General features: G+C 54.3%; 2 protein-coding genes across 4 annotated transcripts; one reads left to right on the forward strand and one right to left on the reverse strand.

Annotated features, from left to right (window-relative positions):
* Positions 1-1151: 1151 nt before the first annotated feature.
* DOK4 (docking protein 4) lies at positions 1152-15704 on the forward strand. 3 transcript variants are annotated; one of them, XM_030796465.1, is made up of 9 exons: positions 1156-1338; positions 7981-8226; positions 11711-11818; positions 12024-12138; positions 12425-12544; positions 12665-12854; positions 13613-13751; positions 13923-14046; positions 14164-15704. In XM_030796465.1, exons 2-9 carry the CDS (start codon positions 8161-8163, stop codon positions 14280-14282), a joined length of 981 nt encoding a protein of 326 aa, XP_030652325.1. In that variant the 5' UTR covers positions 1156-1338; positions 7981-8160; the 3' UTR covers positions 14283-15704. The 3 variants fall into 3 exon arrangements, with proteins under 3 accessions (XP_030652307.1, XP_030652315.1, XP_030652325.1); XM_030796447.1 differs by having other exon boundaries at positions 1152-1338; positions 13923-15704; XM_030796455.1 differs by having other exon boundaries at positions 1152-1338; positions 7984-8226; positions 13923-15704.
* Positions 15653-25045, reverse strand: POLR2C (RNA polymerase II subunit C). The gene is made up of 9 exons (XM_030796476.1): positions 24857-25045; positions 24580-24629; positions 21658-21726; positions 21452-21504; positions 18351-18479; positions 17883-17934; positions 17515-17683; positions 17290-17364; positions 15653-16668 (listed from the first exon to the last, which is right to left on the reverse strand). Exons 1-9 carry the CDS (start codon positions 24940-24942, stop codon positions 16524-16526), a joined length of 828 nt encoding a protein of 275 aa, XP_030652336.1. The 5' UTR covers positions 24943-25045; the 3' UTR covers positions 15653-16523.
* Positions 25046-25292: the final 247 nt, after the last annotated feature.

Consider the following 25292-nt stretch of genomic DNA (forward strand, 5'->3'; position numbering starts at 1 on the left):
ACACCACAATGACCATCAGGGAAATTTTCAGACATCCAGAGGCAGCCTCCTTTTAAGCTCCCTGGGCAAGGTTCTCCAGACATCTGAGGCCCAGGTGTCTCTGGGGCAGGGGCATGCATTCCATGGGTGGGTGTTGGGATCCTTGGTCCCTCACTGCTTTAGGCCTATTCCGCTGAGACACCTGGACAGTAGCTGGATGTGAAGGTATTTTCATTTCTCAGGATTTTGGCTGTTCAGGCGGCCTATTGTTTTGTTTTGTATATGTGGTCTAAAGCAGTGGTTCTCACACATTAGTGTGCATCAGAATCACCTAGCCTGTTAAAACACACTTTTCTGCTGGAAACCCCCAGAAATTCTGATTTCATAGGTCTGAGTAGGGCAGGGAATTTGCATTTCTAACAAGTTTCAAGGTGATGGGAAGCTTCTGGTCCAGGGACTACACTTTGAGAAGCCCTGGTGTAAAAAGGTACAGACGTGAAAACCAGAGGGGGGACAGCTCCTCCCCAGAGGAGGCACTGGGCAACTTCTCTTGTCCCTGCCTGGCACAGCTGAGGCCTGTGATTGGGGATTCCGACAGAGCAGTGACTCAACCGCTGCACAGGCCCGAAGGGCAGAGGTGAGGGGGTGGAGGCTGGGTGGGGGGAGCAATGAAGGGGAATGAAGTTTGGGCTTGAGGACAAAGTCTCAGGGGGACCTAGAATGGGAGAACTGGATGTTTTGAAGGTGGAGAGGAGACCAGGGAAGACAGAGGCGCTGGTGCGGCTACTTGAGGAGGGGTAGCAGAGGAGGTCACTGTGGGACTGGGAGAGCTGGGCTCTGAGGGCCCACAGAGTCATGATGGGGTTAGGGGAGCAATGGGTGTGTATGTGATTCCTGAAGAAGTGAAGGGGTTGAGATGTGGGGGTCTGGGAGCTGATGTGGAGTTCAGCTTTCAGGGGCTGAGAGGCGATGTGGGCTTTGGGGCCCAGGGAGGGGCGGTGGGAATGAGCTGGGGGTACCGGGGGCGACCTGAAGCGGGTGCGGGGGTGCCAGGGCGCCAGGGCAGAATCACGTGTCCCGCGGCTCGGAGGAATACGGCGGGGGCCGGCCGCCAGGGCGGGGCAGGGGGCGGGGCGCAGCGGCGAGACCAGGCGGAGGAGGGAGCGGAGCGAAGTCCCAGCCCCAGCCCCAGCCCCAGCCAGATCCCGCGCCCTGCGGCCGCGCCTCCCTCACCGTCCCCGCCTGGAGCCCGGCGCCGCCGCCGCCCTGCCGCCCCCGCCAGCCGCGCCGTGACGCGGGCATGAGCCTGCTCCGCGGCCCCGCTGAGCAGGCGCTCCTGGCCCGGGCCTCCGCGCCCAGGTAAATTGGGGGGAGCGAGGCAGGGAGGGGGACATAGGCCGCCCAGAGCCTGCGAGAGCCTCGGCGACTCCCACCCCTGAGGACCCTCAGTCACTTCCCGAACCTGAGGACGCTCCGTCCCATGGGACCTTCCTACTCTCGGGTGGGGGACTTAGAGACCCGCCCCCCAAAAGCCAGTGCCTGGGCCCTGAAACTCCCTGCGCTCTCTCCACCCGCAGCTTTCCTCTCCGAGGGAGCCCAGGTCGCGAGCTGACCTCACCCTCACCCACACAAACCTCATCCGAGCAACCCAGGCCCTGCGCTCCCGGGCCTGCCAGCCGGAAGGGGCATAACCCAGCCCCTGGCAGCTCGCAACCTTCTCTCTGCCTTCCTGCTCCTCCCCGGGGCCTCCTGTTCTCTCAACTCCTCCAAATTCCAAGAGATGATTTTCTGTACCCCAGCTGGCCCCCACTGCCGACCCCCTCCTGCGTATGGGGTTTCTCCCCACAGCCCAAACTCATGGCCAGCTGCCTCCTGTCCTTGACTTTCTCCATTGGCCCCCAAGGTCCTGTCCACCTTCTCCCCCATGGCCCGCAAGGCCCTAGATCCAGTTACATGCTTTGTATTACTGAAAAGGGGCATGAGCCGAGGCTGGGCACCTGGGTGATGTGGCAGAGCAGGGATTCCCAAGCCATGGGGACACATCAGTTGCTGGGGCGCTTCCGCTTGGATGGAGGGTGTGGGTTGGAGGGGTCTGATGGCCAGGGCAGCGAGGGGCCTGGCAGCAGCTCTAGGAGACTCCACTTGGGCAGTGTGGGGTGGGCTTGCCTAGGGCAGGTTCTTTCGTGGATCCTTTCAGAGGGATGTGGCGCTGGTACAGGCTCTTCCTGCCCCCGCCCCCAACTCTGATCCCAGGAGCTGTGCCTCCTCTCCCCAGTTGCTTGCCTTGCTGTGCTGGTACTGGTTACTCCCAACACTTCCCTCCTGGGCAGGGCAGCAGGGCTGGGCATGACCTCACCCCACAACCCTGGCCAAGGTGGGGCCACCCAACTAGGCCTGGCCTCGGTGTCAGCAGCACGCTCTTCCCTGAGGCAGCTCTGAACCACACTGCGGGGCTTGGGCGCAGCTGGTTCTCCAGTAACAACAGCCTGCTGGCCATGCCAGTCAGCTCTGAGACCCAGGAGCTGGGAGTCCACTGTGGCTCACGCACCTCTAGAAGCTGAGCCAGGTCCAGCCAGATGGAGGCTGGTGGTGGTGGAAGAAAGGATGGGGAGGAGGACAGGTCCTGGAGAGAATTACATGTTCAGCCCCCAAATATTGAGCATCTCCTCCCCACCGGGCACCATTCTGGGAGCTGGGATAGAGCTGTTAACTAGACAGATGAGGCCGAGCCACCAGGGAGCTGACATTCCAGATGTCTCTCTGTAGCCAGAAACAAATGGACAGATGTAAGAACAAGAAAATCCCATGGTGGTGTGCGATGAAGACAGCTGCACCTGATGTTGTGAGAGAGGCTGACTAGTGGGGGTCCTTTGGTGACGGTAGTCAGGGAAGGCCTCCTGGAGGAGGTGGATGAAGCAGTGGAATGAACCATGAGCATGTGAGGAAACAGTGTTGTAGGTGGGAAACAGCTAGTGCAGTGGTCCCTCGAGGGAGGGGGTTTGGCATGTTGAGGGGTGAGCAGGGGACCCAGGAGAACCAGAGTGGTATGGGGCCACAGCATTACTCTCCTGGCTTAGGGTCTGGGAGACCGTGGCTGTTCAGATGTCCCCTCCTTCTGCCGTCCCTGTCTGCCTAGGTGTGTATTTGGTCTGTCTTTGCCATCCATCTTGATGGGACTCACCATGTTGCGGCTGGTGGCCCCTATGTGGATCTGTTGGGAGCACTCCCAGCCGGCCCCTGATAACAATCTGGGAGTGGGGTGGGGGCAGAGCAGCAGGTGATGGGAAATGGCCCTGGTGCTGGAGAGAATCCCACAGATCCGATCTTCGCTGTCGGGTGGAGACAGCCAGACGACACTGAGATGGTGTCCAGGTAGTGCTGTTCCTGCAGCCCTGATAAGATCCGATCTGTCAGGGGCGGGGAGGCCCAGCCAGGCAGGCAGCCGCCCGCTCAGTCACTGGTTGCCAGCCTCAGCAAGTAGTGTTTGTTCTGGAGCCAAAGCCTCCAGGCAGAATCCAGGTGCGAGAGGGAGTGCTCAGCATGGCTGCCCCGTGGGGCAGGTGGGCAGTGAGGGCCCTGGGAGTCTCCCTGCTCCCCCCACCCCAGGACACCTGCCCTTCCCAGGGAGAGGAGCATTTTGGAGCTGGCTCTCCCTGCGTGGAAGCCTGTGGTGGCCTGGCACCAGGCAGGTACTGTCCCTGCATAAGCAGCAGTGTTGGTAGCAGGCTGGGAGGCGAGATGCGGGGGGCCCTTGCTCCCCTCCTCCCTCACTGGAACCCTGAGAGGAGCTGCTGGACACCCTGCTTAGCTGGGAGCTTGGAGTTCACAGTGTGGGGGAAGGACCCAAGACCTCAGGTCCTCTCGAAGCAGCAAGCATTCTTCCTGCTGCAGGCCTGTGAGGCTGGTGGTGGCTCAGGAGTGATGGGGACAAGGGCCTGAGGGACAAACAGGGCAGGGGCTACTTCAACCCAATTCCTGGCCTGCCTAGCCTCAGCTGCCCTCCACTTTTTATATTTTTTTAATTGATTTTTTTGAAATTTTTTAGAAACAGAGTCTCACTCTATCACCCAGGCTGGAGTGCAGTGGCTTGATCATAGCTCACTGCTACCTGGAATTCCTGAGCTCAAGTGATCCTCCCACCTCAGCCTCCCCAGTAGCTGTGACTACAGGCACGTGCCACATGCCCAGCTTATTTTTTCATTTTTTGTAGAGACGGGGTCTCTCTGTGTTGCCGGGTCTGGTCTTGAACTCCTGGCCCCAAGTGATCCTCCCACTTTGGCCTCCCAAAGTGTTGGGATTACAGGTGTGAGCCACAGTGCCTGGTCTGCCCTTCACTTCTTGCTGTCCTATTGGGCCTTCACAGGCTCAGCTTGGGGGCTGCTTCGCTTGCTTAACGCAGTGCATTCCTTCTGGAGGATGGTGGGTTGGTTCTGGGCCCCCCTCACCACTTGACCCCACTGCCTGTCAAATTTGTGGGTCCACCTATTGGCCCTGACCTTTCCCTCCTCCCCTTCCCAACCCCTCTTTGCCACACCATTTTGGGTCCTAAGTTAGGTCTTGCTCTTGCAAACATCATTAAGGACTAAGTGTGGCCAGGGGTCCCTGTGACTCAGGGCCGGAGTGAGCTGGCAGGACTTTGGCACCCAGCCTTTCCCGTGAAGGTCACTCTTCCCGCTGGGGACCTGGGGTATGGGACAGGGTGGGGCCTATGGACAGATGCAGCAGGAGCACTCCTGAGAGCTTGGGGCCACAGTCCCTGGTGGGGCAACACTGGGAAGGAGCAGGCTGGCTTCTGGTGGTTTCACCGCCCTGTCTGGGCAGCAACTCTTGAAGAAAACTATATATATATATATATATATATATATACATATATACACACATACATACACACAGCCCTTGGAGTTTTCAAGGCAGAAGCTCTAGCCAGGCACGGTTACTCACACCTGTAATCTCAGCACTTAGGGAGGCCAAGCCTTGTGGATCACTTGACCCCAGGAGTTCAAGACCAGCCTGGGCAACATGGTGAAAACCCATCTCTAGGGGCCGGGCGCAGTGGCTCACGCCTGTAATCCCGGCGCTTTGGGAGGCCGAGGCGGGTGGATCACAAGGTCAGGAAATCGAGACCATCCTGGCTAACACGGTGAAACCCCGTCTGTACTAAAAATATAAAACAATTAGCCGGGTATGGTGGCGGGCACCTGTAGTCTCAGCTACTCGGGAGGCTGAGGGAGGAGAATGGCGTGAACCCGGGAGGTGGAGCTTGCAGTGAGCCGAGATCGGGCCACTGCACTCCAGCCTGAGCAACAGAGTGAGACTCTATCTCAAAAAAAAACAAAAAACAAAAAAAACAAACAAAAACCCCATCTCTACAAACAAGTTTTTAAAAATCAGCTGGGCATGGTGGTATGTACCTGCAGTCCCAGCTATTCAGGAGGCTGAGGTGGGTGGATCACTTGAGCCTGGGTGGTTGAGGCTGCAGTAAGCCGTGATGGCACCCCTGCACTCCAGCCTGGGTGACAGAGCAGGACCCTGTCTCAAAAGAAGAAAAAGAAGGCTGGGCGCAGTGGCTCACGCCTGTAATCCCAGCACCTTGGGAGGCCGAGGCAGGCGGATCATGAGGTCAGGAGATCGAGACCATCCTGGCTAACACGGTGGAACCCCGTCTCTACTAAAAATACAGAAAATTAGCCAGGTGTGGTGGTGGGAGCCTGTAGTCTCAACTACTTGGGAAGCTGAGGCAGGAGAATGGCGTGAACCCAGGAGGCGGAGGTTGCAGTGAGCCGAGATCGCGCCATTGCACTGCACTCCAGCCTGGGCGACAGAGGGAGACTCCGTCTCAAAAAAAAAAAAGAGGAAAAAGTAAAAGGGTAGAAGCTCTGTGTCCCAAGTGGGCAAGCAGGTGCCTCATGAATTCATTTCCTCATTTAAAGTAGGTAGATTTATTCTCATTTTTTTCCAATGGGGAAATTGAGGCACAGGGTCCTAAGTGGCTTGCCCAGGACCACACAGCCAGCTGGATTCACACTCCGGGCTGTGCTATGTCTGGGCTATGTTGGATGAACCTGGGGGTCCAGTGGCTTCCTGTGGGCGTGTTCTGACTGGGGGCTTCCACACTGTAGACCCACAGCCAGTGATCAGCCTGCTAATCATCTTGGAGGGGAACTCCTGAGCTGGTCCTTGCTCTGGGGAGAAGGCAGCCCCAGAGGCAGACGGTGAAGACAGAGCTGAGAAAATTGACCCATCTCTGGCTGCCAGAGCCCAGGTGTGGCAGAGCTGTTGGGGATCAGTTGCCAGTGAGGGGACCCCAGACCAGACCTTATAGGAGGAAAGTAGACCGCCTAACTGTGGGAGGGTCTTGGACCCCAGGGAGCTGGGATAGAGGCAGTGAATGGGCAGGAGTGGAATTGAGGGGCTATCCGGGTGCAAGTGGGATAGGGGCACATTACCCTCTCTGTCCCTCCCTTGTTTGCGTGTGCCCACTGGGGTAGTCCCATCTGTTCCTTGTTAGGCACTCAACAGACAGGCCTCCAGGACATTAATTAATGCCAAGCTGCTGGCACAACCAGCAGCGTGCCTGTCCCAGGGCCCCGTTCTGGCAGCACAGATACCCAGCTGACCCCAGAAATGCTGCTCCGTTCCCACCCAGTGATCCTGAAGACACAGGGGCCACATTGCTGGCATAACCCTGCCCCCGAGGCTGGATGGCAGGGAAGGCTTAGGTGGTGGCAGGCAGCCAGAGATGGCAGCAGGATGCTCCCCCCACAGACTGGTCTCCATCACCACCCTGGACCTTCTCCTTCATCCCTGGCTCTGCCCCAGGCCTGCTGTGTGACCTTAGTCATGTAGCTTACCCTCTCTGGGCAACTTTCTTTCCCCATCTATAAAACTAAGGGGTTAGACTGGGTCATCACTGAAGTCTCCCTCTGAGTCTGAGTCTTTGTTTTCTGTAGATCTGCCTGATTTGAGGTGGCTCTGCTGGTACCCCCATTTCCTGCTCCATATTTACCTCCCCTTGGTGTCCCACATTGTCTCCTGCATGTCTTGTTGCCCAGGCCCTGGCTGGTTCTCCTATAATTAACTCCTGCCCATGCTCAGGACATGGAGGCCCTGCTTGGCTTGGCCAGACCCAGTGGCCTGTTGGGGCCCGGGCCCCACCCTCACAGACTGGCCAGCGTTCCCAACCCCAGGGCCAGGGCAAGGCGTCTGCTCCCACAGTGGCTACCTCCAGCCGGCCCAGCACATTCCTCAGGCTTATCTGGGGGCCCGCCCCACTGGACTCTGCCCTCCCACCCAGGAAGCAGCACCCAGAGCTATGTGCGGAAGAGTTGCAGGGCCTGGGAACAGGCCCTGTGTGAGCTCAAGGTAGTGATTCTTAGCCTGGGGCTGGAGAGAAACAGGTAGAGGACCGGGTGGGGCAGGAGGGCAGAGGGGTTTGTGGGGGCTGCTGAGCTGACCAGGCAAATTGTCTTTAACATTGCAGAGCATAGGGTTCACTCAGACACCCAGGAGTCATCTCCTGGGACCCTCCTCCCCCATCTCTGGGAAGCACTTCCCCGCTACCCCTGGGAGTTCTTGTACCCAGGAAGGGGCTTTTGCTCTTGGCAAGTTGCCCTAAATTTGCACCAGAGTTATCACAGCTGATGGGGCCACGAGCCCAAAATGCTGAGGGACGGCAGCTCCCTGCCACTTCCCTTCCTGGATCCCCACCTCCACAGTAGGAGCCGGAGCCAGTCCTCCCAGGAAGGGGTTAACTGCCAGCCCCAGCCGTGAGGGAGGGGACTGGGCTGGACCATTTTCCTCACTGCTGCCTCCACCTCGGTTTTCCTGAATGGTTCTGTCGTCCTGGGGTGGGGAGGGAAGGGAAGGAAGAAGGGCGGGAGGAAGGAGGGAGGAAGGAGGGAGGGAGGAGGAGTGTGGGAAGAGGAAGGAAAAAAGAGCGAGACAGCGAGAGGAAGAGAAAGATGTCACTGTCGCTAATCTCCCTGTCATTTTTATTTCCAGCAGGCGAGGGGCAAAGGAGCTGCTAGAACAATGCTGAGGCGGGTGAGGTGAGGAGCAGCCCCTCGCGGCAGCCCGACAGAGTGTCTGGAACAGGTGATTGGAGGAGCCGGAGACCCAGGCACCTGGGCATCCTTCCCCTCGCCTCTGCCAGGCCCTGCGCCCCTAAAAGGTGGGAAAACCATGGCGACCAATTTCAGCGACATCGTCAAGCAAGGCTACGTGAAGATGAAGAGCAGGAAGCTCGGGGTGAGTGACCCTGAGCTGCGGAGGGGCCCTGCTGAGGGATGGGGGCCTGAGGACTCGGTCCCAGGCTTGGAGGCATGGCGTGTGGGGCACGCGGCTGCCCTCCGGCTGCTGGGCATCGTGCATCTGTGGTCTTGGGGCTCCTCGTCAGCGTGCTGCCTGGCATGTGCCTGGGCTGGGTTCTGCCTGCTGCAGCCCCCGCCCCAGAGGGCTGGCTGGCATCCCAACAGCTGGGCCAGCGGTGGTGATGGTGGCAGCAATGGTGGCCACCGATGGGCAGGCGGCTCCCCTGCTATTGTTGAAGTTATCACCACAGCAGCAGCAGGGGCGGCTGGCAAGGCCAGGCTGTGTCTGAGCTGAGAAGCAGTGTCTCACTTCCCCGGCCTCCTCTCCCTTCCGTTTGCCCCCCGCCCCCGGCCTCCCCTCACCTCTCCTGGCCTCTTTTCTTTTAGGTCATCCTCTCCCCTTGCTTCTGACTGCTTTCCGTGTGCAGATATTTAGTAAATTTTTGGTTGTCGAGTTTAATGTTAAAGAAGTGTTTGAAAAGGGGAGTGGTTGGCTGGGGGAGATGGGGTGGTGTGAGGCACTGAAGCTGATATTTATGTGGTTTCCAAATGAGAACTTTGGGCAGAACGGTCCAGTGCTCTGGGACAGGCTGCTTCCCTCCAAGTTGTTGGCAGGTGACTCTGTGCTTGCTTGGTGCTTGGCCCTGAACTGGGGGCTTGGAGGGGCTACGGAGAAGAGGTCTTACTGGGCATGCATCCTGTCCTACCCCCTGTAGACCCCCAACTGGTGAAGACCCCTCAGAAGACAGGAGCAGAGGGGATCAACTTCATGATCTCAGCGAGGCTATCTGAGAGCTGCCTCTATTCTTCTGCCAGGCCCCCCTGCCAAAGACAGGTCTGGCGGCTGCCCCTTCCCCTGTAGGAAGGACAGCCCTGGTGACTGAGGTCACTCAAGTCTTCTGTTTGACCCAGGACTCCTGTCCCTCTCTCCCTTCTCTCTCCCATTGCCTTGAAGGGGGCGGGTCGGCTCAGGCTGCTCAAGGATCCCTGGCTCAGCCTGAGTGGGGTGGGGGACATGCGGAGTGGGATAGGGATCTGCCACCCAGCTTCCCTACCTGGGTACCAGACAGAGCAGGGCTGGCCTTGGAGAAGGTGGTTCTGGCCCCACTTCCCCTCCTGTGCCTCCCTGCCCTGGGGCTCAACCTAGTTGAGACTGGACCCTGGCAGCCATGGGCTACTTTGCTCTTCCTTTGAAAGAGGGATCAGCCCACTGACTTGGAGCACAGAACAAAGAGAGAAGCTGAGGCTGAGGTAGGGAGGCCAAGGAGGCAGAGGCTTCGCTTCTAACATCACTCCTCATTCCTATGGCCTCAGACTTAGCAGGTCCCCAGGGGCCAGCTGGGCTGAGGCCTTGCCCAGGGCAGAGCGTGCCAGGAAGGCACCAGCCACAAGGGCAGCCACTTGGGCTCAGTATCAAACCTGTTCCAGAGGGAGACTGAGTGGCTGACAGGTGGGCACAGCCCGGATGGGGAGGTGGGGGTGCAGCCAGGCCCTATCCATGCAGGGAATTCTCTTCCCTCTAAAGCCAGGAGCCTCACTTCCCCTGGTGTGAGAGGCTGTGGTCCCTCCCCAGCAGCCATTCTCATCTCAGCCCACAGAGGTGAGGGGGGAGGGGCTGAAAGAGATCAGGAGCCGGCTCTCCTACCTGCCAGGGCCTTTCTCCCGTGGCAGAGCTGTGGCAGAGTGTTTCTGAAGCACTGATCAAAGCCCTGTGCGAAGTGGGAAGGAGGGCTCTTGAGCGCGTGGCTCCCTGGGGCTGTGAATGTGTATCCTGTAACCAGGCAACCGGCATGCTCAGGCCCCCAGGCCTTCTGCCCCTGAAGCTGCGGGCTGCATGGAGCCCACCCTGGCAGGGTGTGTCTGGGTCGGCAGCATCCATCCATTCATCCATCCATTCATTCACGGTTCCTTCATGTGGTCATTCACTTGTTTAGCATGGCTGTTAATGAGGCTACCAGGATATGAGTGAGGATTCTGTGGATAAAATTCCGTGTCTGTCTTAAAGGAGCGCTGCAGCTGAGAGCTGAGGGCTGCTGTGGTTTAGGTGGGTAGAACAGGGGCCAAGCCAGGGTCAGGGGCGCAGGAGCAGACATGCCTCCTAGGGTCCCAGATAGGAGCCAGAAATGGCCTGGCTCTGAGTGGTATCTTGAAATGGGGGCTGCCTAGGGCCACTGCACCCTGGGACCCTGCCTGCCAAGGACCTAGTTTACCCATGGCACAGTAGGGCCGAGGAGGGGGTGGGGCCCAGCGGTCCTCGGCCTCCTCTGCTGTGCTCTCGGCCGCCACTCATTCTCCCTACTGTTTCCAGTAAGAGGAACACCAGAGATGCCTGGGGAACAGGCTCTGCCGGGCTTTTGGAGTGCCCGCTGGAAGGAGTAGGTAAACCCCAGCCACAGACTTTGGGCAGAAAAAAGCCTAGGCAGGAGGGAGGGGTCGTGCAAGGGCAGCTCTGGCCGGTGGCTGGGGCCAACCTCCCCTCCACCCCACATGAATGATAGGCCGGTCTGTCCCTTCAATCCTAGAGTGGTCACTCCCCTCCCCTCCCCTCCCCGCCCCCTTGGGGGAGTCCCTGAAGCTACAGAGAACGTAGGTGGTTTAAGGTACAGGGGCCTCAGCAGTGGCCAGGACCAGGAGGGAAGGCACCATACTGTGGGAGCCTCAGATTCCTAGCTCCGCCCCTTTACCTCAAACAGCTTTGGGTTCCCAGCTGGAACAGGGCCCCTTACTCTTCAGGGTTGGTAAGAGAATGAAAAGAGAGGGTGAGTGAAAGCCCCAGGAGACAAGAGTGGGGGTTACCTACGTAAAGACCCTCACCTGACTCAGAGAACTAGGGGCACGGGGATGTACAGGTGGGCAGGGGGCAAGGGTCTAATTCCTATCCCCAGGAGACCCCTCTGTTGTGGCTGGCACTGCCCGAGCCCTGGCCAGATCCTGCAGTGGGCTGTGAGGGTCTGCCCTGGATCTAGACTGCCTGCTGCAAATACCAGCATCACCATTCCTTAGTGTTTTGATGCCTCCCTTTCCCCATCTATAAAATGGGGATGCTAACAGAACTGATCTCAGGAGTGGCCCTGAGACTGTGCAGTGCTAATAACAGGTGTGAGCAGGAAGCACTCAGGAACGTTGGCTACTCACACTGAACTCAGCGGTGCACACAGTACATGGCAGGTCAGGAGAGCACCCTTTGTGGAACAGCGTTTTGGAGCCAGCCAAGAAGTCAATGACTTTTCAATTTGGGGAGGAGGCTTCTCTCCCAGGGAGGTGACACTGCTGGTGACTCCCACCCCCGGTGTCCCCAGGCTGGTGCTCCAGGGAAGGCTGTGTGGCACCGCCCCCTGTGGCAGGCAGGGGTGGCTGCAGGGCCGTGCTGGTGGGGTGGGAGTGGTCCAGGGAGGCCTGACCCCTGTCATCTCGCTCCACAGATCTACCGGAGGTGCTGGCTAGTGTTCCGGAAATCCTCCAGCAAGGGGCCCCAGCGGCTGGAGAAGTATCCAGATGAGAAGTCGGTGTGCCTTCGGGGCTGCCCCAAGGTTAGGAGGCCTGGGCCCTAGCTCCCCCAAGTGGCAGGGCTGTGGGGGATGGGGAGAGAGAGAGAGAGAGGGAGAGAGGGAGAGGAGAGAGAGAGGGAGAGAGGGGAGAGAGGGAGAGGCGAGAGAGGGGGGGGGGGGAGAGAAAGAGAGAGAGAGAGAGAGAGATGCACTGGCCTGGCTAAGTCCCTTGTGGATGCTGTCCCAGGTGACCGAGATCAGCAACGTCAAGTGTGTCACGCGGCTCCCCAAGGAGACCAAGCGGCAGGCAGTGGCCATCATATTCACTGACGACTCGGCACGTACCTTCACCTGCGACTCAGGTGAGGCGCGAGTATGGGCCTCCATCTGCCTCCCCTGGGGTGGTCGTGGTCAGAGGTCCAGCTAGGAGCAGGCAGAGCAGGGCTAACCCTGGGTGGAGATGGTGGTGTGGTGCGTGTGGGGTTGGGGGTGCTTTCAGGGAGCAGGCCCTCAGGGTTGAGGCAGGACAGGCAGGCAGAACCCACTGTCCTTACCCTCCCTGCTGTGCATGGTAGCATAAGTCAGGCTGGGCAGATGGGGTGGGCTACCGGGCTCTGGAGCCGCATGATGAAGTAGCATTTTCTTCAGAGCTGGAGGCAGAGGAGTGGTACAAGACACTATCTGTGGAGTGTCTGGGGTCCCGCCTCAACGACATCAGTCTGGGAGAACCTGACCTCCTGGCCCCAGGGGTGCAGTGTGAACAGACAGGTGAGGCCGGGCCCTGGCCCTGGGGGTAGGGAAGGGGAGGAGGAAGAGGAGAGGAAGGGAGGGAGGAAGTCCCCATCTGGGGCAACTCTGGGCCCACTTGTCCACCCTCCCCCACTCCAGATCGCTTCAATGTCTTCCTGCTGCCCTGCCCCAACCTGGACGTGTATGGCGAGTGCAAGCTGCAGATCACCCACGAGAACATCTACCTCTGGGACATCCACAACCCCCGTGTGAAGCTCGTCTCGTGGCCCCTCTGCTCACTGCGTCGCTATGGCCGGGATGCCACACGCTTTACCTTCGAGGCTGGCCGGTAGGACCCTCTCGCCTCCCAGCCCTGTCCCACCGTGGTGTGATGGTGGCTGCCATTCACTCTGTGTTGGGCACTGTGCTAGGAGCTTGGTTTACTTATTGGCCTAGCAATCCCAAGGGGGAATGTAATGTTCCCATTTTACAGATGAAGAAATGAAGTGGAGGCTCAGAGGAGTAACTTGCCCACAGCATGCAGGTCAAGTGAAGCTATTTACCAAAAGTCATATACTACTTTGGCTTAAGTCAAATGCGGGTTCAGGCACTTATTACTTCTGTGACTGTGGATCTGAGTCTGGGTTTCGGGGATAATAAAGTACCTAACCTCCTAGAATTATAGTGAAGACTGGGTATCCCCTCGCTTGAACTCTGGAGTCAGTCTGCCTAGACTGAAATTCCATATAATCCTCTGCAGAACCTTGGTTGAGTTACTTAGCTTCTGTATGCCTCAGTTTCCTCATCTGTAAAATGGTTTGGGAAAATGCATAACAATGAGGAAACCATTAATGGTACAAAGACCAGAGGGAGGTGATAGAGAAAACTGAATGGGTTAATTCTTATAATGCATTTCAAGCACCAGCTGGTATAGAATATGCTCAGCACATTTGCACCGTGTGGTCGGATCCCCAGACCACAGCCCTGCCTGTCCTCCCCGGCCTGGAATGCAGCCATAGCTTGCAGTTGCAGGAAAGCCTAACTAATCACATGCATGTCTGTGGTGGGTCCCCACCATCTTGCCCTCTGTGCTATCTGTGTCCCCAGGATGTGTGATGCTGGGGAAGGACTCTATACCTTCCAGACACAAGAGGGGGAGCAGATTTACCAGCGCGTCCACAGTGCCACCCTGGCCATCGCAGAGCAGCACAAGCGGGTCCTGCTGGAAATGGAGAAGAACGTGAGGGTGAGGCAGCGGGCATCAGTCCAGCGTACGGGGGGAGGGGGGAGGGAGGAACGGGCGGGCAGGCAGGGCCAAGTGCCTGGGGTACACAGTAGAGGCAGGTAGGGTCTTGGGGTGGCTGCTCAGGGATACTGTAAGCCACCAATGGGAGTGACCCCTTCCTTTGCCCCACAGCTGCTGAACAAGGGCACAGAACATTACTCGTATCCCTGCACACCCACGACCATGCTGCCGCGCAGTGCCTACTGGCACCACATCACGGGTTCCCAGAACATCGCTGAAGCCTCCAGCTATGCTGGTGAGTCGCTTCCATGCCCCACACCCACCTGCCAGGAGGCTCTGTGGAGGATGAGGCCTATTGGGCAGGGGTCTTTCGACCTAGCTCTGAGTTCTGAGCCTGCTTCTGTGCCCACAGGTGAGGGGTATGGGGAAGCCCAGGCCAGCTCGGAAACAGACCTCCTCAACAGATTCATCCTGCTAAAGCCAAAGCCCAGCCAGGGGGACAGCAGTGAGGCCAAGACCCCATCCCAGTGACCACAGTGCTGGCGAGCACCGATGACTGCTGGGGGCTGCCTGCTGCGGGGCTGGCTGCAGTGTACCGTGGACAGCCTCAGGGGGCTGTCGGCCAAGAGCCTGGAGAAAGGGAGCAAGCTGCCCCCTCCTTGCCCTCAAGGATGAGGCTGGACTGAGGCAAAGGGCTGGCCACACCACCTGAGCATGTGTGAGGGGTTGGAGCTACTGTGGGACTATATACTGTTAATGATTTTAATATATATGGCTTATGACATACTCTGTATCAATGAGATCCCCTCACCCTCACCCCATCCTTCCCCACCAATACACACACATTTTTTAATCCCATGATCAGGCCACGGTCAAGGCTGTTTTTGAGTATGAGGGCAGTCGTGTCCATCCTCCATGGCACAGCCCTCCTGCTGCCAGGACCTGCTTGAACTACCAGGGCCAGAGGAGGGGGATAATCAGAGCTTGAGGCTGGCACTCTGACTGCTGGCTTTTCCCAAACAGCCCAAGGGCCGGAACAGCAGGTGGCTTCTCAGTTCCTCTGGGCCTGGAGTGACACAGGAAGGATCTGCGCTTCCACTGTGCTGCTTGCCAGCCTTGCAGTTGGAGTTTTAAGCAGAGGTGACATCTGGTTGACGCCTCAGGTGAAAATCTGGTTTTAAAATGTAACTTCTGCACAGGCTCCTTCCTGCTTTGTAGGCTGGGTAGATGCCCTCGGGGTAGGGGTGCTGATTACCTCAGCCATGTGGAGGAAGGCTGGAGCTTGTTCCTGCCCCAGGGCCAGGCCAGGAGGGAAGGCCGCAGCAGGACTGCCGTGGGGAGCACCCCTGCTGCCCCCCTCTCACTGACCAGGGGTGGACAATGCCCAAGCAGAGGGAGCCCCCTGGCCCTGTTTGGCCACCCTCTGGCCAGCCAAAAGCACTCTGAAACCAAGACCTTCCCATTTCCTCCTCCCCACATGGTGCTGAGGCTCCCTGCTGTAATGCAATTAAAGCAATTGATTTTCTAGTGCTGGTATTTGTTGACTACCAAGCAGAAGGGCTATCTTTCTATTCACGTCAAACCTTTGGTTGTGTGGGGTTTTTTGTTGTTGTTTTTTGGGTTTTGTTTTTTAATACTTTAGGGTCCTGAATTGTGGGAACAGACCTTCTTGTAAATAACCACTATTTGAGTTGTGGCAGGAGGATGATAAAGCACTCGGCCCCTCCCAAAGGATCCCTTGAGCTAGGGAGGTGGTGCAGTCAGCCTCGCTGTCAACGTGACCCGGGGAATGACCACCCAGAGGGATGAGCTAGCCTGTAGAGGGGAACTGGGGTCCAAAGGTCTTTGGGGAGGGAGGCAGAGCTGGCTGGCTCAGCTAAGTGGCACGATGACGCATGAAGGAGATTATGTTGTGCTCTTTATTGCCAAAAATAAACACTTTTAAAAAGACAACTTCTGTTAATCAATAAATATCCTTTCCTTTCTGTACTAGATCTCTGGTTTTCTCCAGGCTGCCTAATTAACTGCTTTGTGCATGTTCCTATCTGGAGACAGTGCTGAGGGGTTAGGGCCAGAGCCTTCGTTAAGGAGAAATGAAATACTCCTCCTGTGTATGTGGGAGGGGCCCTTGCTCCTGCGGCTGCTTCCACCCCCACCAAACTAAATGATCAGGCCATTGGAGGTGAAGGGGTTCATAACTGCTGGACAGAGAATGAAATATCATGTTTATTTGGTGGGGAGGGGACAGCCAGGGTCTAATGCTATTCCAAAAGGTTACTTCTCACATTAGGGACACCTGGGAATTTGAAGTGCTAGCAGGCCAGCCCTGGGGCAAGGACTGGAAGGGTTTATAGGCCCCTTGAATAAAGGCTGTGGCACTTGATCCTAACACCAGACATCTAAGGTACAACTGAAAATGACTCATTTTGGACAGAAAGGGTTTAGAGGAAAGAGCTGGACTAACCAGGAGAGAAGTCTAGTTGGTTCCCTACAGGTGCACTGGAAACAGTCCAGCAGGGACCTTCTGGGATCTGGGGAGCACTGCTGCCAATTATTAACAGCAGTCAGGGCCAGTAAAGACCTATCCTGCCTAAACACCACTGCATCCCTGGTAATCTATCTGTGACCCGCTTCTAGTTGGTACTGATGTCCTGCTAAGAAGCTCAACCAACAGTAGACTAGATTCTCAGAAATTAGAAGAGTCTGAAGAGAGACCCCCATATCCAGCTGCTGGCCTGAATCTCCGTTTTTGCTGAAGCAGGCAAGCTGCAGTTAATTTATGGTTAGCACATCACTCTGGATCTCGTGGCTTAATTGAGTTTGTAAATCACTCAGTTTCTTCTTCAATCCAGAGAGGGCTGACAGGACAATGGTTTCAGGACGCAGAGAGCCACAGGACTCCACGTTGTAGTAAAACCTAGGAGGCAAGAGTCCAGTGAGCGCACTGTGAGGCAGGCTGGCCGACCCGAGCTCTGGCCATGGACAACCCTTCCTCCTTCCAGGTCTTGGCTCTGTTCCCACATGGAACTTGACCTTGGGCCAGGGCTAACTTCCTTTCATGTAAAACCTCTTACATAGGGTAGTTTCAACACACTTTGCAAAACCTCAAGGAGGCTACAACTACCTCATAAGGTACCTGTGAAAATCCTAAAGTTCTGTATGTATGCATGCCCCCTGAGGAGAGAGTGGAAAACCAAGTGAGCAGTGACCAGTGACAGACCTTTCACAGTCACCCTGTGGAACTGGGGTCCCAATCTCTGCCCCTAGTGTCGGCCTGAAGAATCTCTTCTTTGGGGGCTGAAGATCAGAATAGGAACCACCTGGATAACTGGAGGGTCCTCTTTGTCAGTGACCAAAAGGGGGCTGACAACCTGCCCCTGGGATGTGCACATACCACAGGTCTAGTTTAGCAGTCAGCAGCCCCTCCTCAGCTTATGAGAACTGCGAGGTGGGGGAGAGGGACTGCCTAACTCTCGGCCTGAACCAAAACCATCCCTTCTTACACACTTCACCTTCCCATGTCCGACCAGGCTCTTACCTTTCTGGCTTGCCGTTGGGGTCATAGGGAGCCTGCGACTCATCCTCATCCAGCTCCGAGTACTCACTCTTTGGCCTGAGGTCAAACACAGGTCAGCACAAGGTTGCCACTGCTCCTTTTGGGGCACCCAAGTTCCTAGACAGCCTGCCACATCTCAGTCAACAACAGCCATTTCTATGCCACACCCATCCCAAATGCCTGCCATCACCCCTAAGGGGAACATACCATTCCTCGGGCTTGGGGTACACTGTGTGCCTCAGGGCATTGTCTGGATCGTATTCAAAAGCCACCCCTGCAGTAGGGTTCCACTTGGCATGCTCCTTGCCAAAGCCCTTTTTGGCATAGGCTCGAAGTCTCAGCTCCTGCCCCTTTCTCAACTTGACGATGAGGATGTCTGCAGGGAGAGGCACAAGTCAGTCAAGGGCCAGGAGAGACATCGTTCTCCAAATTCTGACTTGGAGTGCCACTGCAAGACCACACACATCTGGAAAAATGGTCTAAAGCCAATTTTTGAGGAGACCAGGCAGCACGAGAGGCTGTGTCTGGTCCCTCCTTTCCGCTGGCCCACACGGTGACAGGTCAGGAAGACTTACCATCCTGCTCCACGTAGTCATTGGGGTCATTATCTCGGTTCCGGGACGTCACCTGTAGGGAGTCCACCAGGCATTCATTAGCTGCTCACCTCCCCAGTCACCTCCTCTGGCATCCATATCCCAGCACCTCTAGACTGCAATCTGTCAAGCAGGGAATGAACACCTGACAAGGTGGTGGCACAGATGCCCCCAGGCCTCCAACCCCCACTTCAGGGTGTGGTGATAGCCTCAGGCAAAACAATTCCATGGCCTTTAAAAGAGTCCCTGGGTGATAGAGGGCGCGCAGCACCAACGATGCTAACGATGCCCAAGAAGAATCCAGAATTAGCACTTCTAGGGATCAGATTAAGTCAGAGGGTAACAGGGAAAGTCAACATTTTCTAAGGATCAACGCCGGTCTGGTCCACTTGGAGCCAGCAAGAGAAGAGATAAGATCCCAAGGAAAAGAGGATGCTCTCCCGCACTGACCGGAATGACCCGGGGGCTGTTGGAGATGAGGTCTCGAGACGTGACATGTCGCGTCTGGTCTTCATTGCATCGCACGTCGAGGGTGAACTCCACTGAGCACTCGGGGCAGAACTCCTCACATGTGCAGTCCTAAGGCAGGAAGGGAAGCAGGAATGAGTCAACAGGGAGATGGCAACTCCTGCCTTGGCTCCTTGTCTTGGCTTCCTGCATCTAATGCCCAGTTCCTTAAGTTTCTTCACCTGTAAAAAGGGGTTCACCAGTATCCAGGTTCTTGTGGGCTGTGACAATCTGGTATACCATTCTCACGGACTGCCCAAGTTTAGAGACAACTTATACATACATTGGCACCCACATTTCCTTCCCACTCCCACCAGCTGCCAGGCCACCTCTGGGAACACACTGCTAACATCTCCCTCTGGCCCTTGAACTACTCTTCCTCAGAGAACCAAGGCTATGAGGCAGAGGAGGATGTTTTCACACTCTATAGTTCAGCTTCCCAAGAACTAAGAGGACCAGCTTGGGAATGTAACCATCATTTAAAATAAAACCACCAAGGAACGGAAAAAAGTACCTTTCAAGTTCTAGACTACTCACCTTTTCTAAAAAATCCTTTCTATTATGGAAAATTTCGTACATATACACAAATAGAGAAGCATGTAAGAAACTGCCATCCCATAACCATCAACCACCTTCCATAATTATTAACATTTTGCTATTCTTAAAACAACTGACTCATTCCCATGTTAGGGACTATTAATTGCAGTTTCACTTCAGGCAAGAAGACAGTTACTAGGATGCAATCAAGCAGGCTGTTCTCTCCCTCATACCAGTGAGGAAAACCCAAAACTCTTGATGTTTGCATGATGAGGAAGCAGCAGCAGCTAGAGGTCCCACCTGGGTCGTCTGCAGTCACACACAGGTGAGGTAGGAGGGCAACCCAGACCCTTGAGACAGAATCACTTTTAGAAATATGAAATGGGGCTGGGCACAGTGGCTCATGCCTGTAATCCCAGCACTTTGGGAGGCTGAGGTGGGAGGATCGCTTGAGCCCAAGAGTTCGAGACCAGCCTGGGCAATATGGCAAGACCCTGTCTCTACAAAAAATACAAGAAAATTGTATTTTTTGGGTGTGGTGGTGCACAGCACCTGTAGTCTCAGCTACTTGGGAGGCTGAAGCAGGAGAATCATTTGAGCCCAGAGGCTGAGGTCGCAGTGAGCCAAGATCATGCCACTGCACTCTAGCCTGGGTGACAGAGCGAGACCTGTCTGAAAAAATAGAAAAATAAAGAAATATGAAATGGGAGAATCAAAATGTAATGCAAGATAAAAATATGAAAAGTTATTTAACCTAAAAAAAATGTACGGAAAGGAGAGGAGTCTGTCTGAGATGAAAAGAGACTAAAGTGCTATGAGGACCAAATGAGTCTTCACTGGATCAAGACTGACCCACAAACAAACAGAAAAACAATAAAGGAAATTTGGGAAAAAACTAGGAAAATCTGAATATTGATATTACAGATTAATGCTAACTTTCTTAGGCACAATAAAAGTGTGGTTACATAGGAAACTATTCTTATTAGGAAATGCATACTGAAGTACTTGCAAGTGTTAGGATGTCTGCAACTTTCACACAGTTCAGCAAAAATAACAACATGTATATGAAAAATAAGGCAAATGTAAAATATTAATTGGTAACTATAGGTGAAAAGTAAAGTGTATTATTTTAGTTTTTCAACTTTTCTACAGATTTTCAGAAAAAGCCAGAGAGAGAGAGAGAGACCATGCCATCTTTGTGCAATAAATACTAGAAAAAACTTTAATGAAAGGAACTGCTAGGTGATAGAGCATGCGTATCTTTATGTAAGATATCGCCAAATTGCTCTTAATTGGTTGTACAACTGTCCCCACCAATATCTATGTTTTATTCATTAAAAAACAAAAATCTGGAGATCTGAAACAAATAGGGCAAAATGTTAAAATGTGATAACGTAGTATTAGGTGGAAGCATGAGTATTTATTACACTAGCTCCATGCTTTTCTGTGCTTGAATATTTCTTTCTTCTTCTTCTTCTTTTTTTTTTTTTTTTTTTTTTTTTGAGATGGAGTCTCGCTTTGTTGCCCAGGCTGGAGTGCAGTGGCACAATCTCGGCTCACTGCAAGCTCCGCCTCCCGGGTTCATGCCATTCTCCTGCTTCAGCCTCCCGACTAGCTGGGACTACTTGAGAGCGGGATCACGCTCGGCTAATATTTTGTATTTTTAGTAGAGACAGGGTTTCACTGTGTTAGCCAGGATGGTCTCGATCTCCTGACCTCGTGATAAACCCGCCTTGGCCTCCCAAAGTGCTGGGATTACAGGCGTGAGCCACCGCACCCAGCTGAGTTTTTTTTTTTTAAAATACACACATATTTATAAGATAAATCAAATTAGCCATCACAAAAATGACATGGCCCTTGAGAATTTAGAAAATGGACTGATTCTGGATCACCCAAAGCCATCAAGAGGGAGTAGCCTTAAGCTGCTGTGTAATGCAGCCTAGTGAAAGGATGAAGGTAACCTACTCCTATCCCACTCTCTCCAAACTCTGAAGGCCTGTTAACATGCCATCAGGGAGCAAACACGACCAGGAGGAAGGGGGTGAGACACTAAGAGTGTGGCCATGTTTAAGCAGCATCACCTGCGAAGGAGGGGACAGCATGAATCTGCAGAAACCAGGACTAGTCACCCAGGAACTGCTCTTGTGAGACAGCTCCCATTCCCTCTCCTCCTTGCCTACCCCAACCTTCTGTTGACTCTCCTGTAGCATCCTAAGGCCCCTGCTACTGGGAAGAGATGCTTTGGAAGGAAGAACCTCCACTCTAAGTATAAATGGGCATTCTGGTGGAGCTGCCCAACAACACTCCCTGATGTTCTGTGTGCTAATCAATCTGAAGCCCCATCAGAACCAAGGACCAAGACCTGCCCAGGCTCTAGACAACATCTCCATATTGTTGTTCCAGAACTACAACACTGTTCAAGCTGGATGCCAAATGTCAGGAAAAATCCCTTTGAGAACTAAAGCCTCCCCACCAAACCTCACATTCCGCCCAATCACACAACATACCCGAGAGTACTGCAGCTTGTCCACAATGTCATCACTAATGAGGGGAATTAATCCTGTAAAAAACAGAAAAGCACTTTAAAGAAAACCAAACAGCCAAGCCAAAATGAGAACCCAGAAGCCTTCTGGGGGTGAGGCTGGAAGGAGGCCCTCTCCTGACACTAGGCACAATACCCTCCCTTTAACCTTCTAATAAAAGGAGTACTCACCAAGCCTGTGAGCGATGAATTCATCATGAAGGACTGAGGAATTGGCATCAATCTGAACCCAGTCAATGGCTAAAAAATGAAAGAAGCAGACATGGAGTTTAGCCATCAAATTTACCTACAGACTTAATGCAGTGGTTCTCAAGATTTAGGAATCACCTGACACTAAACTGCAGATCGCTGGGCTGATTCCACAGCATTAGAGTGGGGCCCAGGAACTTGCATTTTAATAAGACCCACACACACCACACCTCACCTCCCTGCCCAGGTGAATTTAATGCAAGGGGCTCCCTGCTTCACAGAAAACACTGACTTATAGAATATCGTAAGAGTGGAAACATGTTTATTTGAGCTGAGTATTTCCATGAGAAGCACTTAAATCTGCTACCTGTGCCACCACTAAATCCAAGAACATGAACTATTTGAGCACTTCAAAGTCAGGGAAAACCTCACAGAAGTAACACAGACTTATGGGCCATACCTCATTTTAGGATATAATGACTGGACTGCCCAACTTAGCACTTTTTAAACACTCAATCAACAAATGTTTCCCAAATTCTTTTAATGCACAAAGTATACTAAATATAGAACCCAATCCCTAGCAGCAATGAGCTGGTAGGAGGGTAAAGACTGTATTAGCGATCACACACGCTTGACTTAAACACACATTTATTCATTCATAAACATTTGCATGGAACCAACTAAATCCAGGAATCAAATGGCACTGGAGCCCAACTGCCAAATGAGGGACACAGACGCTAGGAACAGCAGTCGAAAGAGGACCTCCACCTGCTCTGTCCTGCTATGCTTCCCATTGCTTCCCCAGCCCAAGCCAACTGAGAGAACCCTGACCCAAGCTTTTCTGCCTCTTTAATCCCCCGGCCCTTCCCTCCAGCACACCCTTCCCCTCCTCGCTGTACAGGTTAAGATCCTCTGTGCCTCCTGAAAACTAAGCCTTGCCCACCCTCTATGCTACAGGTGTGACACTCCCTCCCTTTCAACTCCTCTCTCACAAAACTCTGTTCAGACTTCCCTGAAGACACTTGTCATAGTGTGCCTTGTGTCATATTTGTGTATGCTATGTCTATACCTCAAGCTTCAGAAATTCCTTCATGCAGGTCCTGGGATGTCTTTGTATTCCTAGCATGGGTGCTCAATACTATTTGTAGAACTGAATTTGTCGGGAAAGAGGCATTTAGACTCAGAATGGCAGGGCTGCATCACGAAGTATAACTCCCTCACCTGACTCCTGATGAAACTGAGGTCCAGAGGCACGAAGTGCTTAGGCAGGGGGAGGTCCAGCACTCCAAGCTGAATTGAAGAAGTGACTGGGGCAGGGGGGGAGTGGGGGGGGGTGCTGGTAGTGGACAAACTACAGTGTTCTCTTGCCTAATCATTTGGCCTGCTTATTTCCTTAAAAGTCTAAATATTTGATGCCACAGCTATGACTTATATTTATTTTGCCTAACCCAAACTCTCTGAGCTGACTCTCAGAAATGCTTGAAGTATTTCATGCAAGTATAATCAATGCATTAAGCACCTGGAGCAGAGTGGCTGGAACCAGACCAGAAATTGATCTTCCCTCCTCTAAGAGCCAACTGCACCATAACTATGCTTCTCCTGAACTACTGATCAAAGTCTACCTTGCTTTAGTGTTGTCTGTGGATTCATCTCTCCCCTGCAACCTCACTGTGGACTCCATGAGGGCAAAAACCCTGTTCTCTACAGCTTTGCATTCCCAGAGCTTACCACCATGCCTGCCACTTACATGCTCCATAAATGCTGTTGAAGGAATAGAATAAAAAAGCCATCTACCAGCACTGAGCACTCACTAAACACAAAGAACTTATATGGATCACCTCACTTAATCCTTAACATTACCCTGATAAGGATCATTAGTGGCCAAATGTTACAGATGAGGAAACTGCAGCACACAGAAGTTTAATAACTTGCCTAAATTTCACAAAAATAGTAAGTGATGCAGCCATAAGAACGAACGAAATCATGTCCTCTGCAGCAACATGGACGTGGCTAGAAGCCACTATCCTCTTTTTTATTTTCTTTTGTTTGAGAAGGAGTCTCACTCTATTGCCCAGGCTAGAGTGCAGTGGCATGATCTCGGCTCACTGCAACCTCCACCTTCTGGGTTCAATCAATTCTGCCTCAGCCTTCCCAGTAGCTGGGATTACAGGTGGGAGCCACCACACCCGGCTAATTTTTGTATTTTTAGTAGAGGCGGGGTTTCCCCATGTTGGCCAGGCTTGTCTCAAACTCCTGGCCTCAGGTGTTCCTCAGTCTTGGCCTCCCAAAGTGCTGGGATTACAGGCGTGAGCCCGGCCTGGAAGCCATATCCTAAGAGAATTAACACAGGAACAAAAAACCAAACACCACATGGGAGCTAAAACTGGGTACGCATGGACATAAAGATGACAATAAACACGCTGGTGACTACTAGAGCTGGGAGGGAGGCAGTGGGGCTGGGGGTAAAAAACTACCTATTGGGTACTATGCTCACTACCTGGGTGAAAGGATCATTTATACCCCAAACCCCAGCATCACGCACTATACCCAGGCAACAAACCTGCACCAATGTACCCCGACTCCAAAATAAAAGTTTAAAACATTTAAAAAACTTTTGTAACAATAGTAGTGAAAACAGTATTTGAACCCAAGTCTGCGCACTGCTAAACCCATGCTTCTCAGCAATGCATACACAGGACAAGGGTGGACCTAAGTGACCCGTGGGCGCCAGGGAGGCGGCCACTGAGCCAAGGGCACAGGGTATGGTCAAGTCTCCAGCAATGCACTTTTCTCAGCACTACCACCCTCAGCCCGAAACAAGGACTGGAAGGAGCCCCAAGGAGTGTGGGTGGAGAGCGGGGCAGGAACCCGTGGGCCCGGGAACGAGGAAGGGAAGTCGCTTACCTATTATGGGCACCTCAGCGATGAAGACCCTCCGAATCGAATTGGCCACCCTGAAAGATGAAAAGCCAAGGGGCGTGAAGGCGCTGCAGTCTCGACAGGCTGGGCCCGCGCCGCAGGCTCCCAAAGCTAAAGAGCCCTTGGTGCAGGGGGGCAGCTCTGGAAGGACATCGCCCCCACCCCACCCCACCCCACTACACCCCCGCCCCCTGCCCCCGGGGCCCCGGCTTGGACCTCCCGGCGCCCCAGAGCCGCCAGCCTCTTCCCTCGGCAGCCTTACGCCAGGTCGGTGTTCTCGATGATGAACTTGACATTCTCGTCAGTGAGCTCCGTGATCCGCACGGTAGGCTGGTTAGCGTACGGCATCGCGCCCACTGGCGACCAGCCTCCGCGACAGCTCCGCGGTGACTGCGCGGCGCCACCGCCAACACCGGAAGTCAGTCAGCGAGACCTCCGCGGCTTCCGCAAAGACGACTCACAGCGCCGCCTGCTGCTCGGAGGCCAGAACCGCCGAGTGTCTTCTACCGTCTCCTGCTTTAAAATGTACCAGATTCAGCTATCTCGGAGGGTAGTTTGGCAAAACACGCATACGTCCTTGACTCAACAGTAACACTTCTAAGAATTCATACTGCAGAAACACTTGCAGTTGTAAACAAAGATACGAGTGCAGGGACGTTCGTGGTAGTACTGTTTGTACTGTCCATTGATAAGAGACC

Source organism: Nomascus leucogenys, chromosome 2 (genome assembly GCF_006542625.1).
Source record: "Nomascus leucogenys isolate Asia chromosome 2, Asia_NLE_v1, whole genome shotgun sequence".
Classification (NCBI taxonomy): Eukaryota; Metazoa; Chordata; class Mammalia; order Primates; family Hylobatidae; genus Nomascus; species Nomascus leucogenys.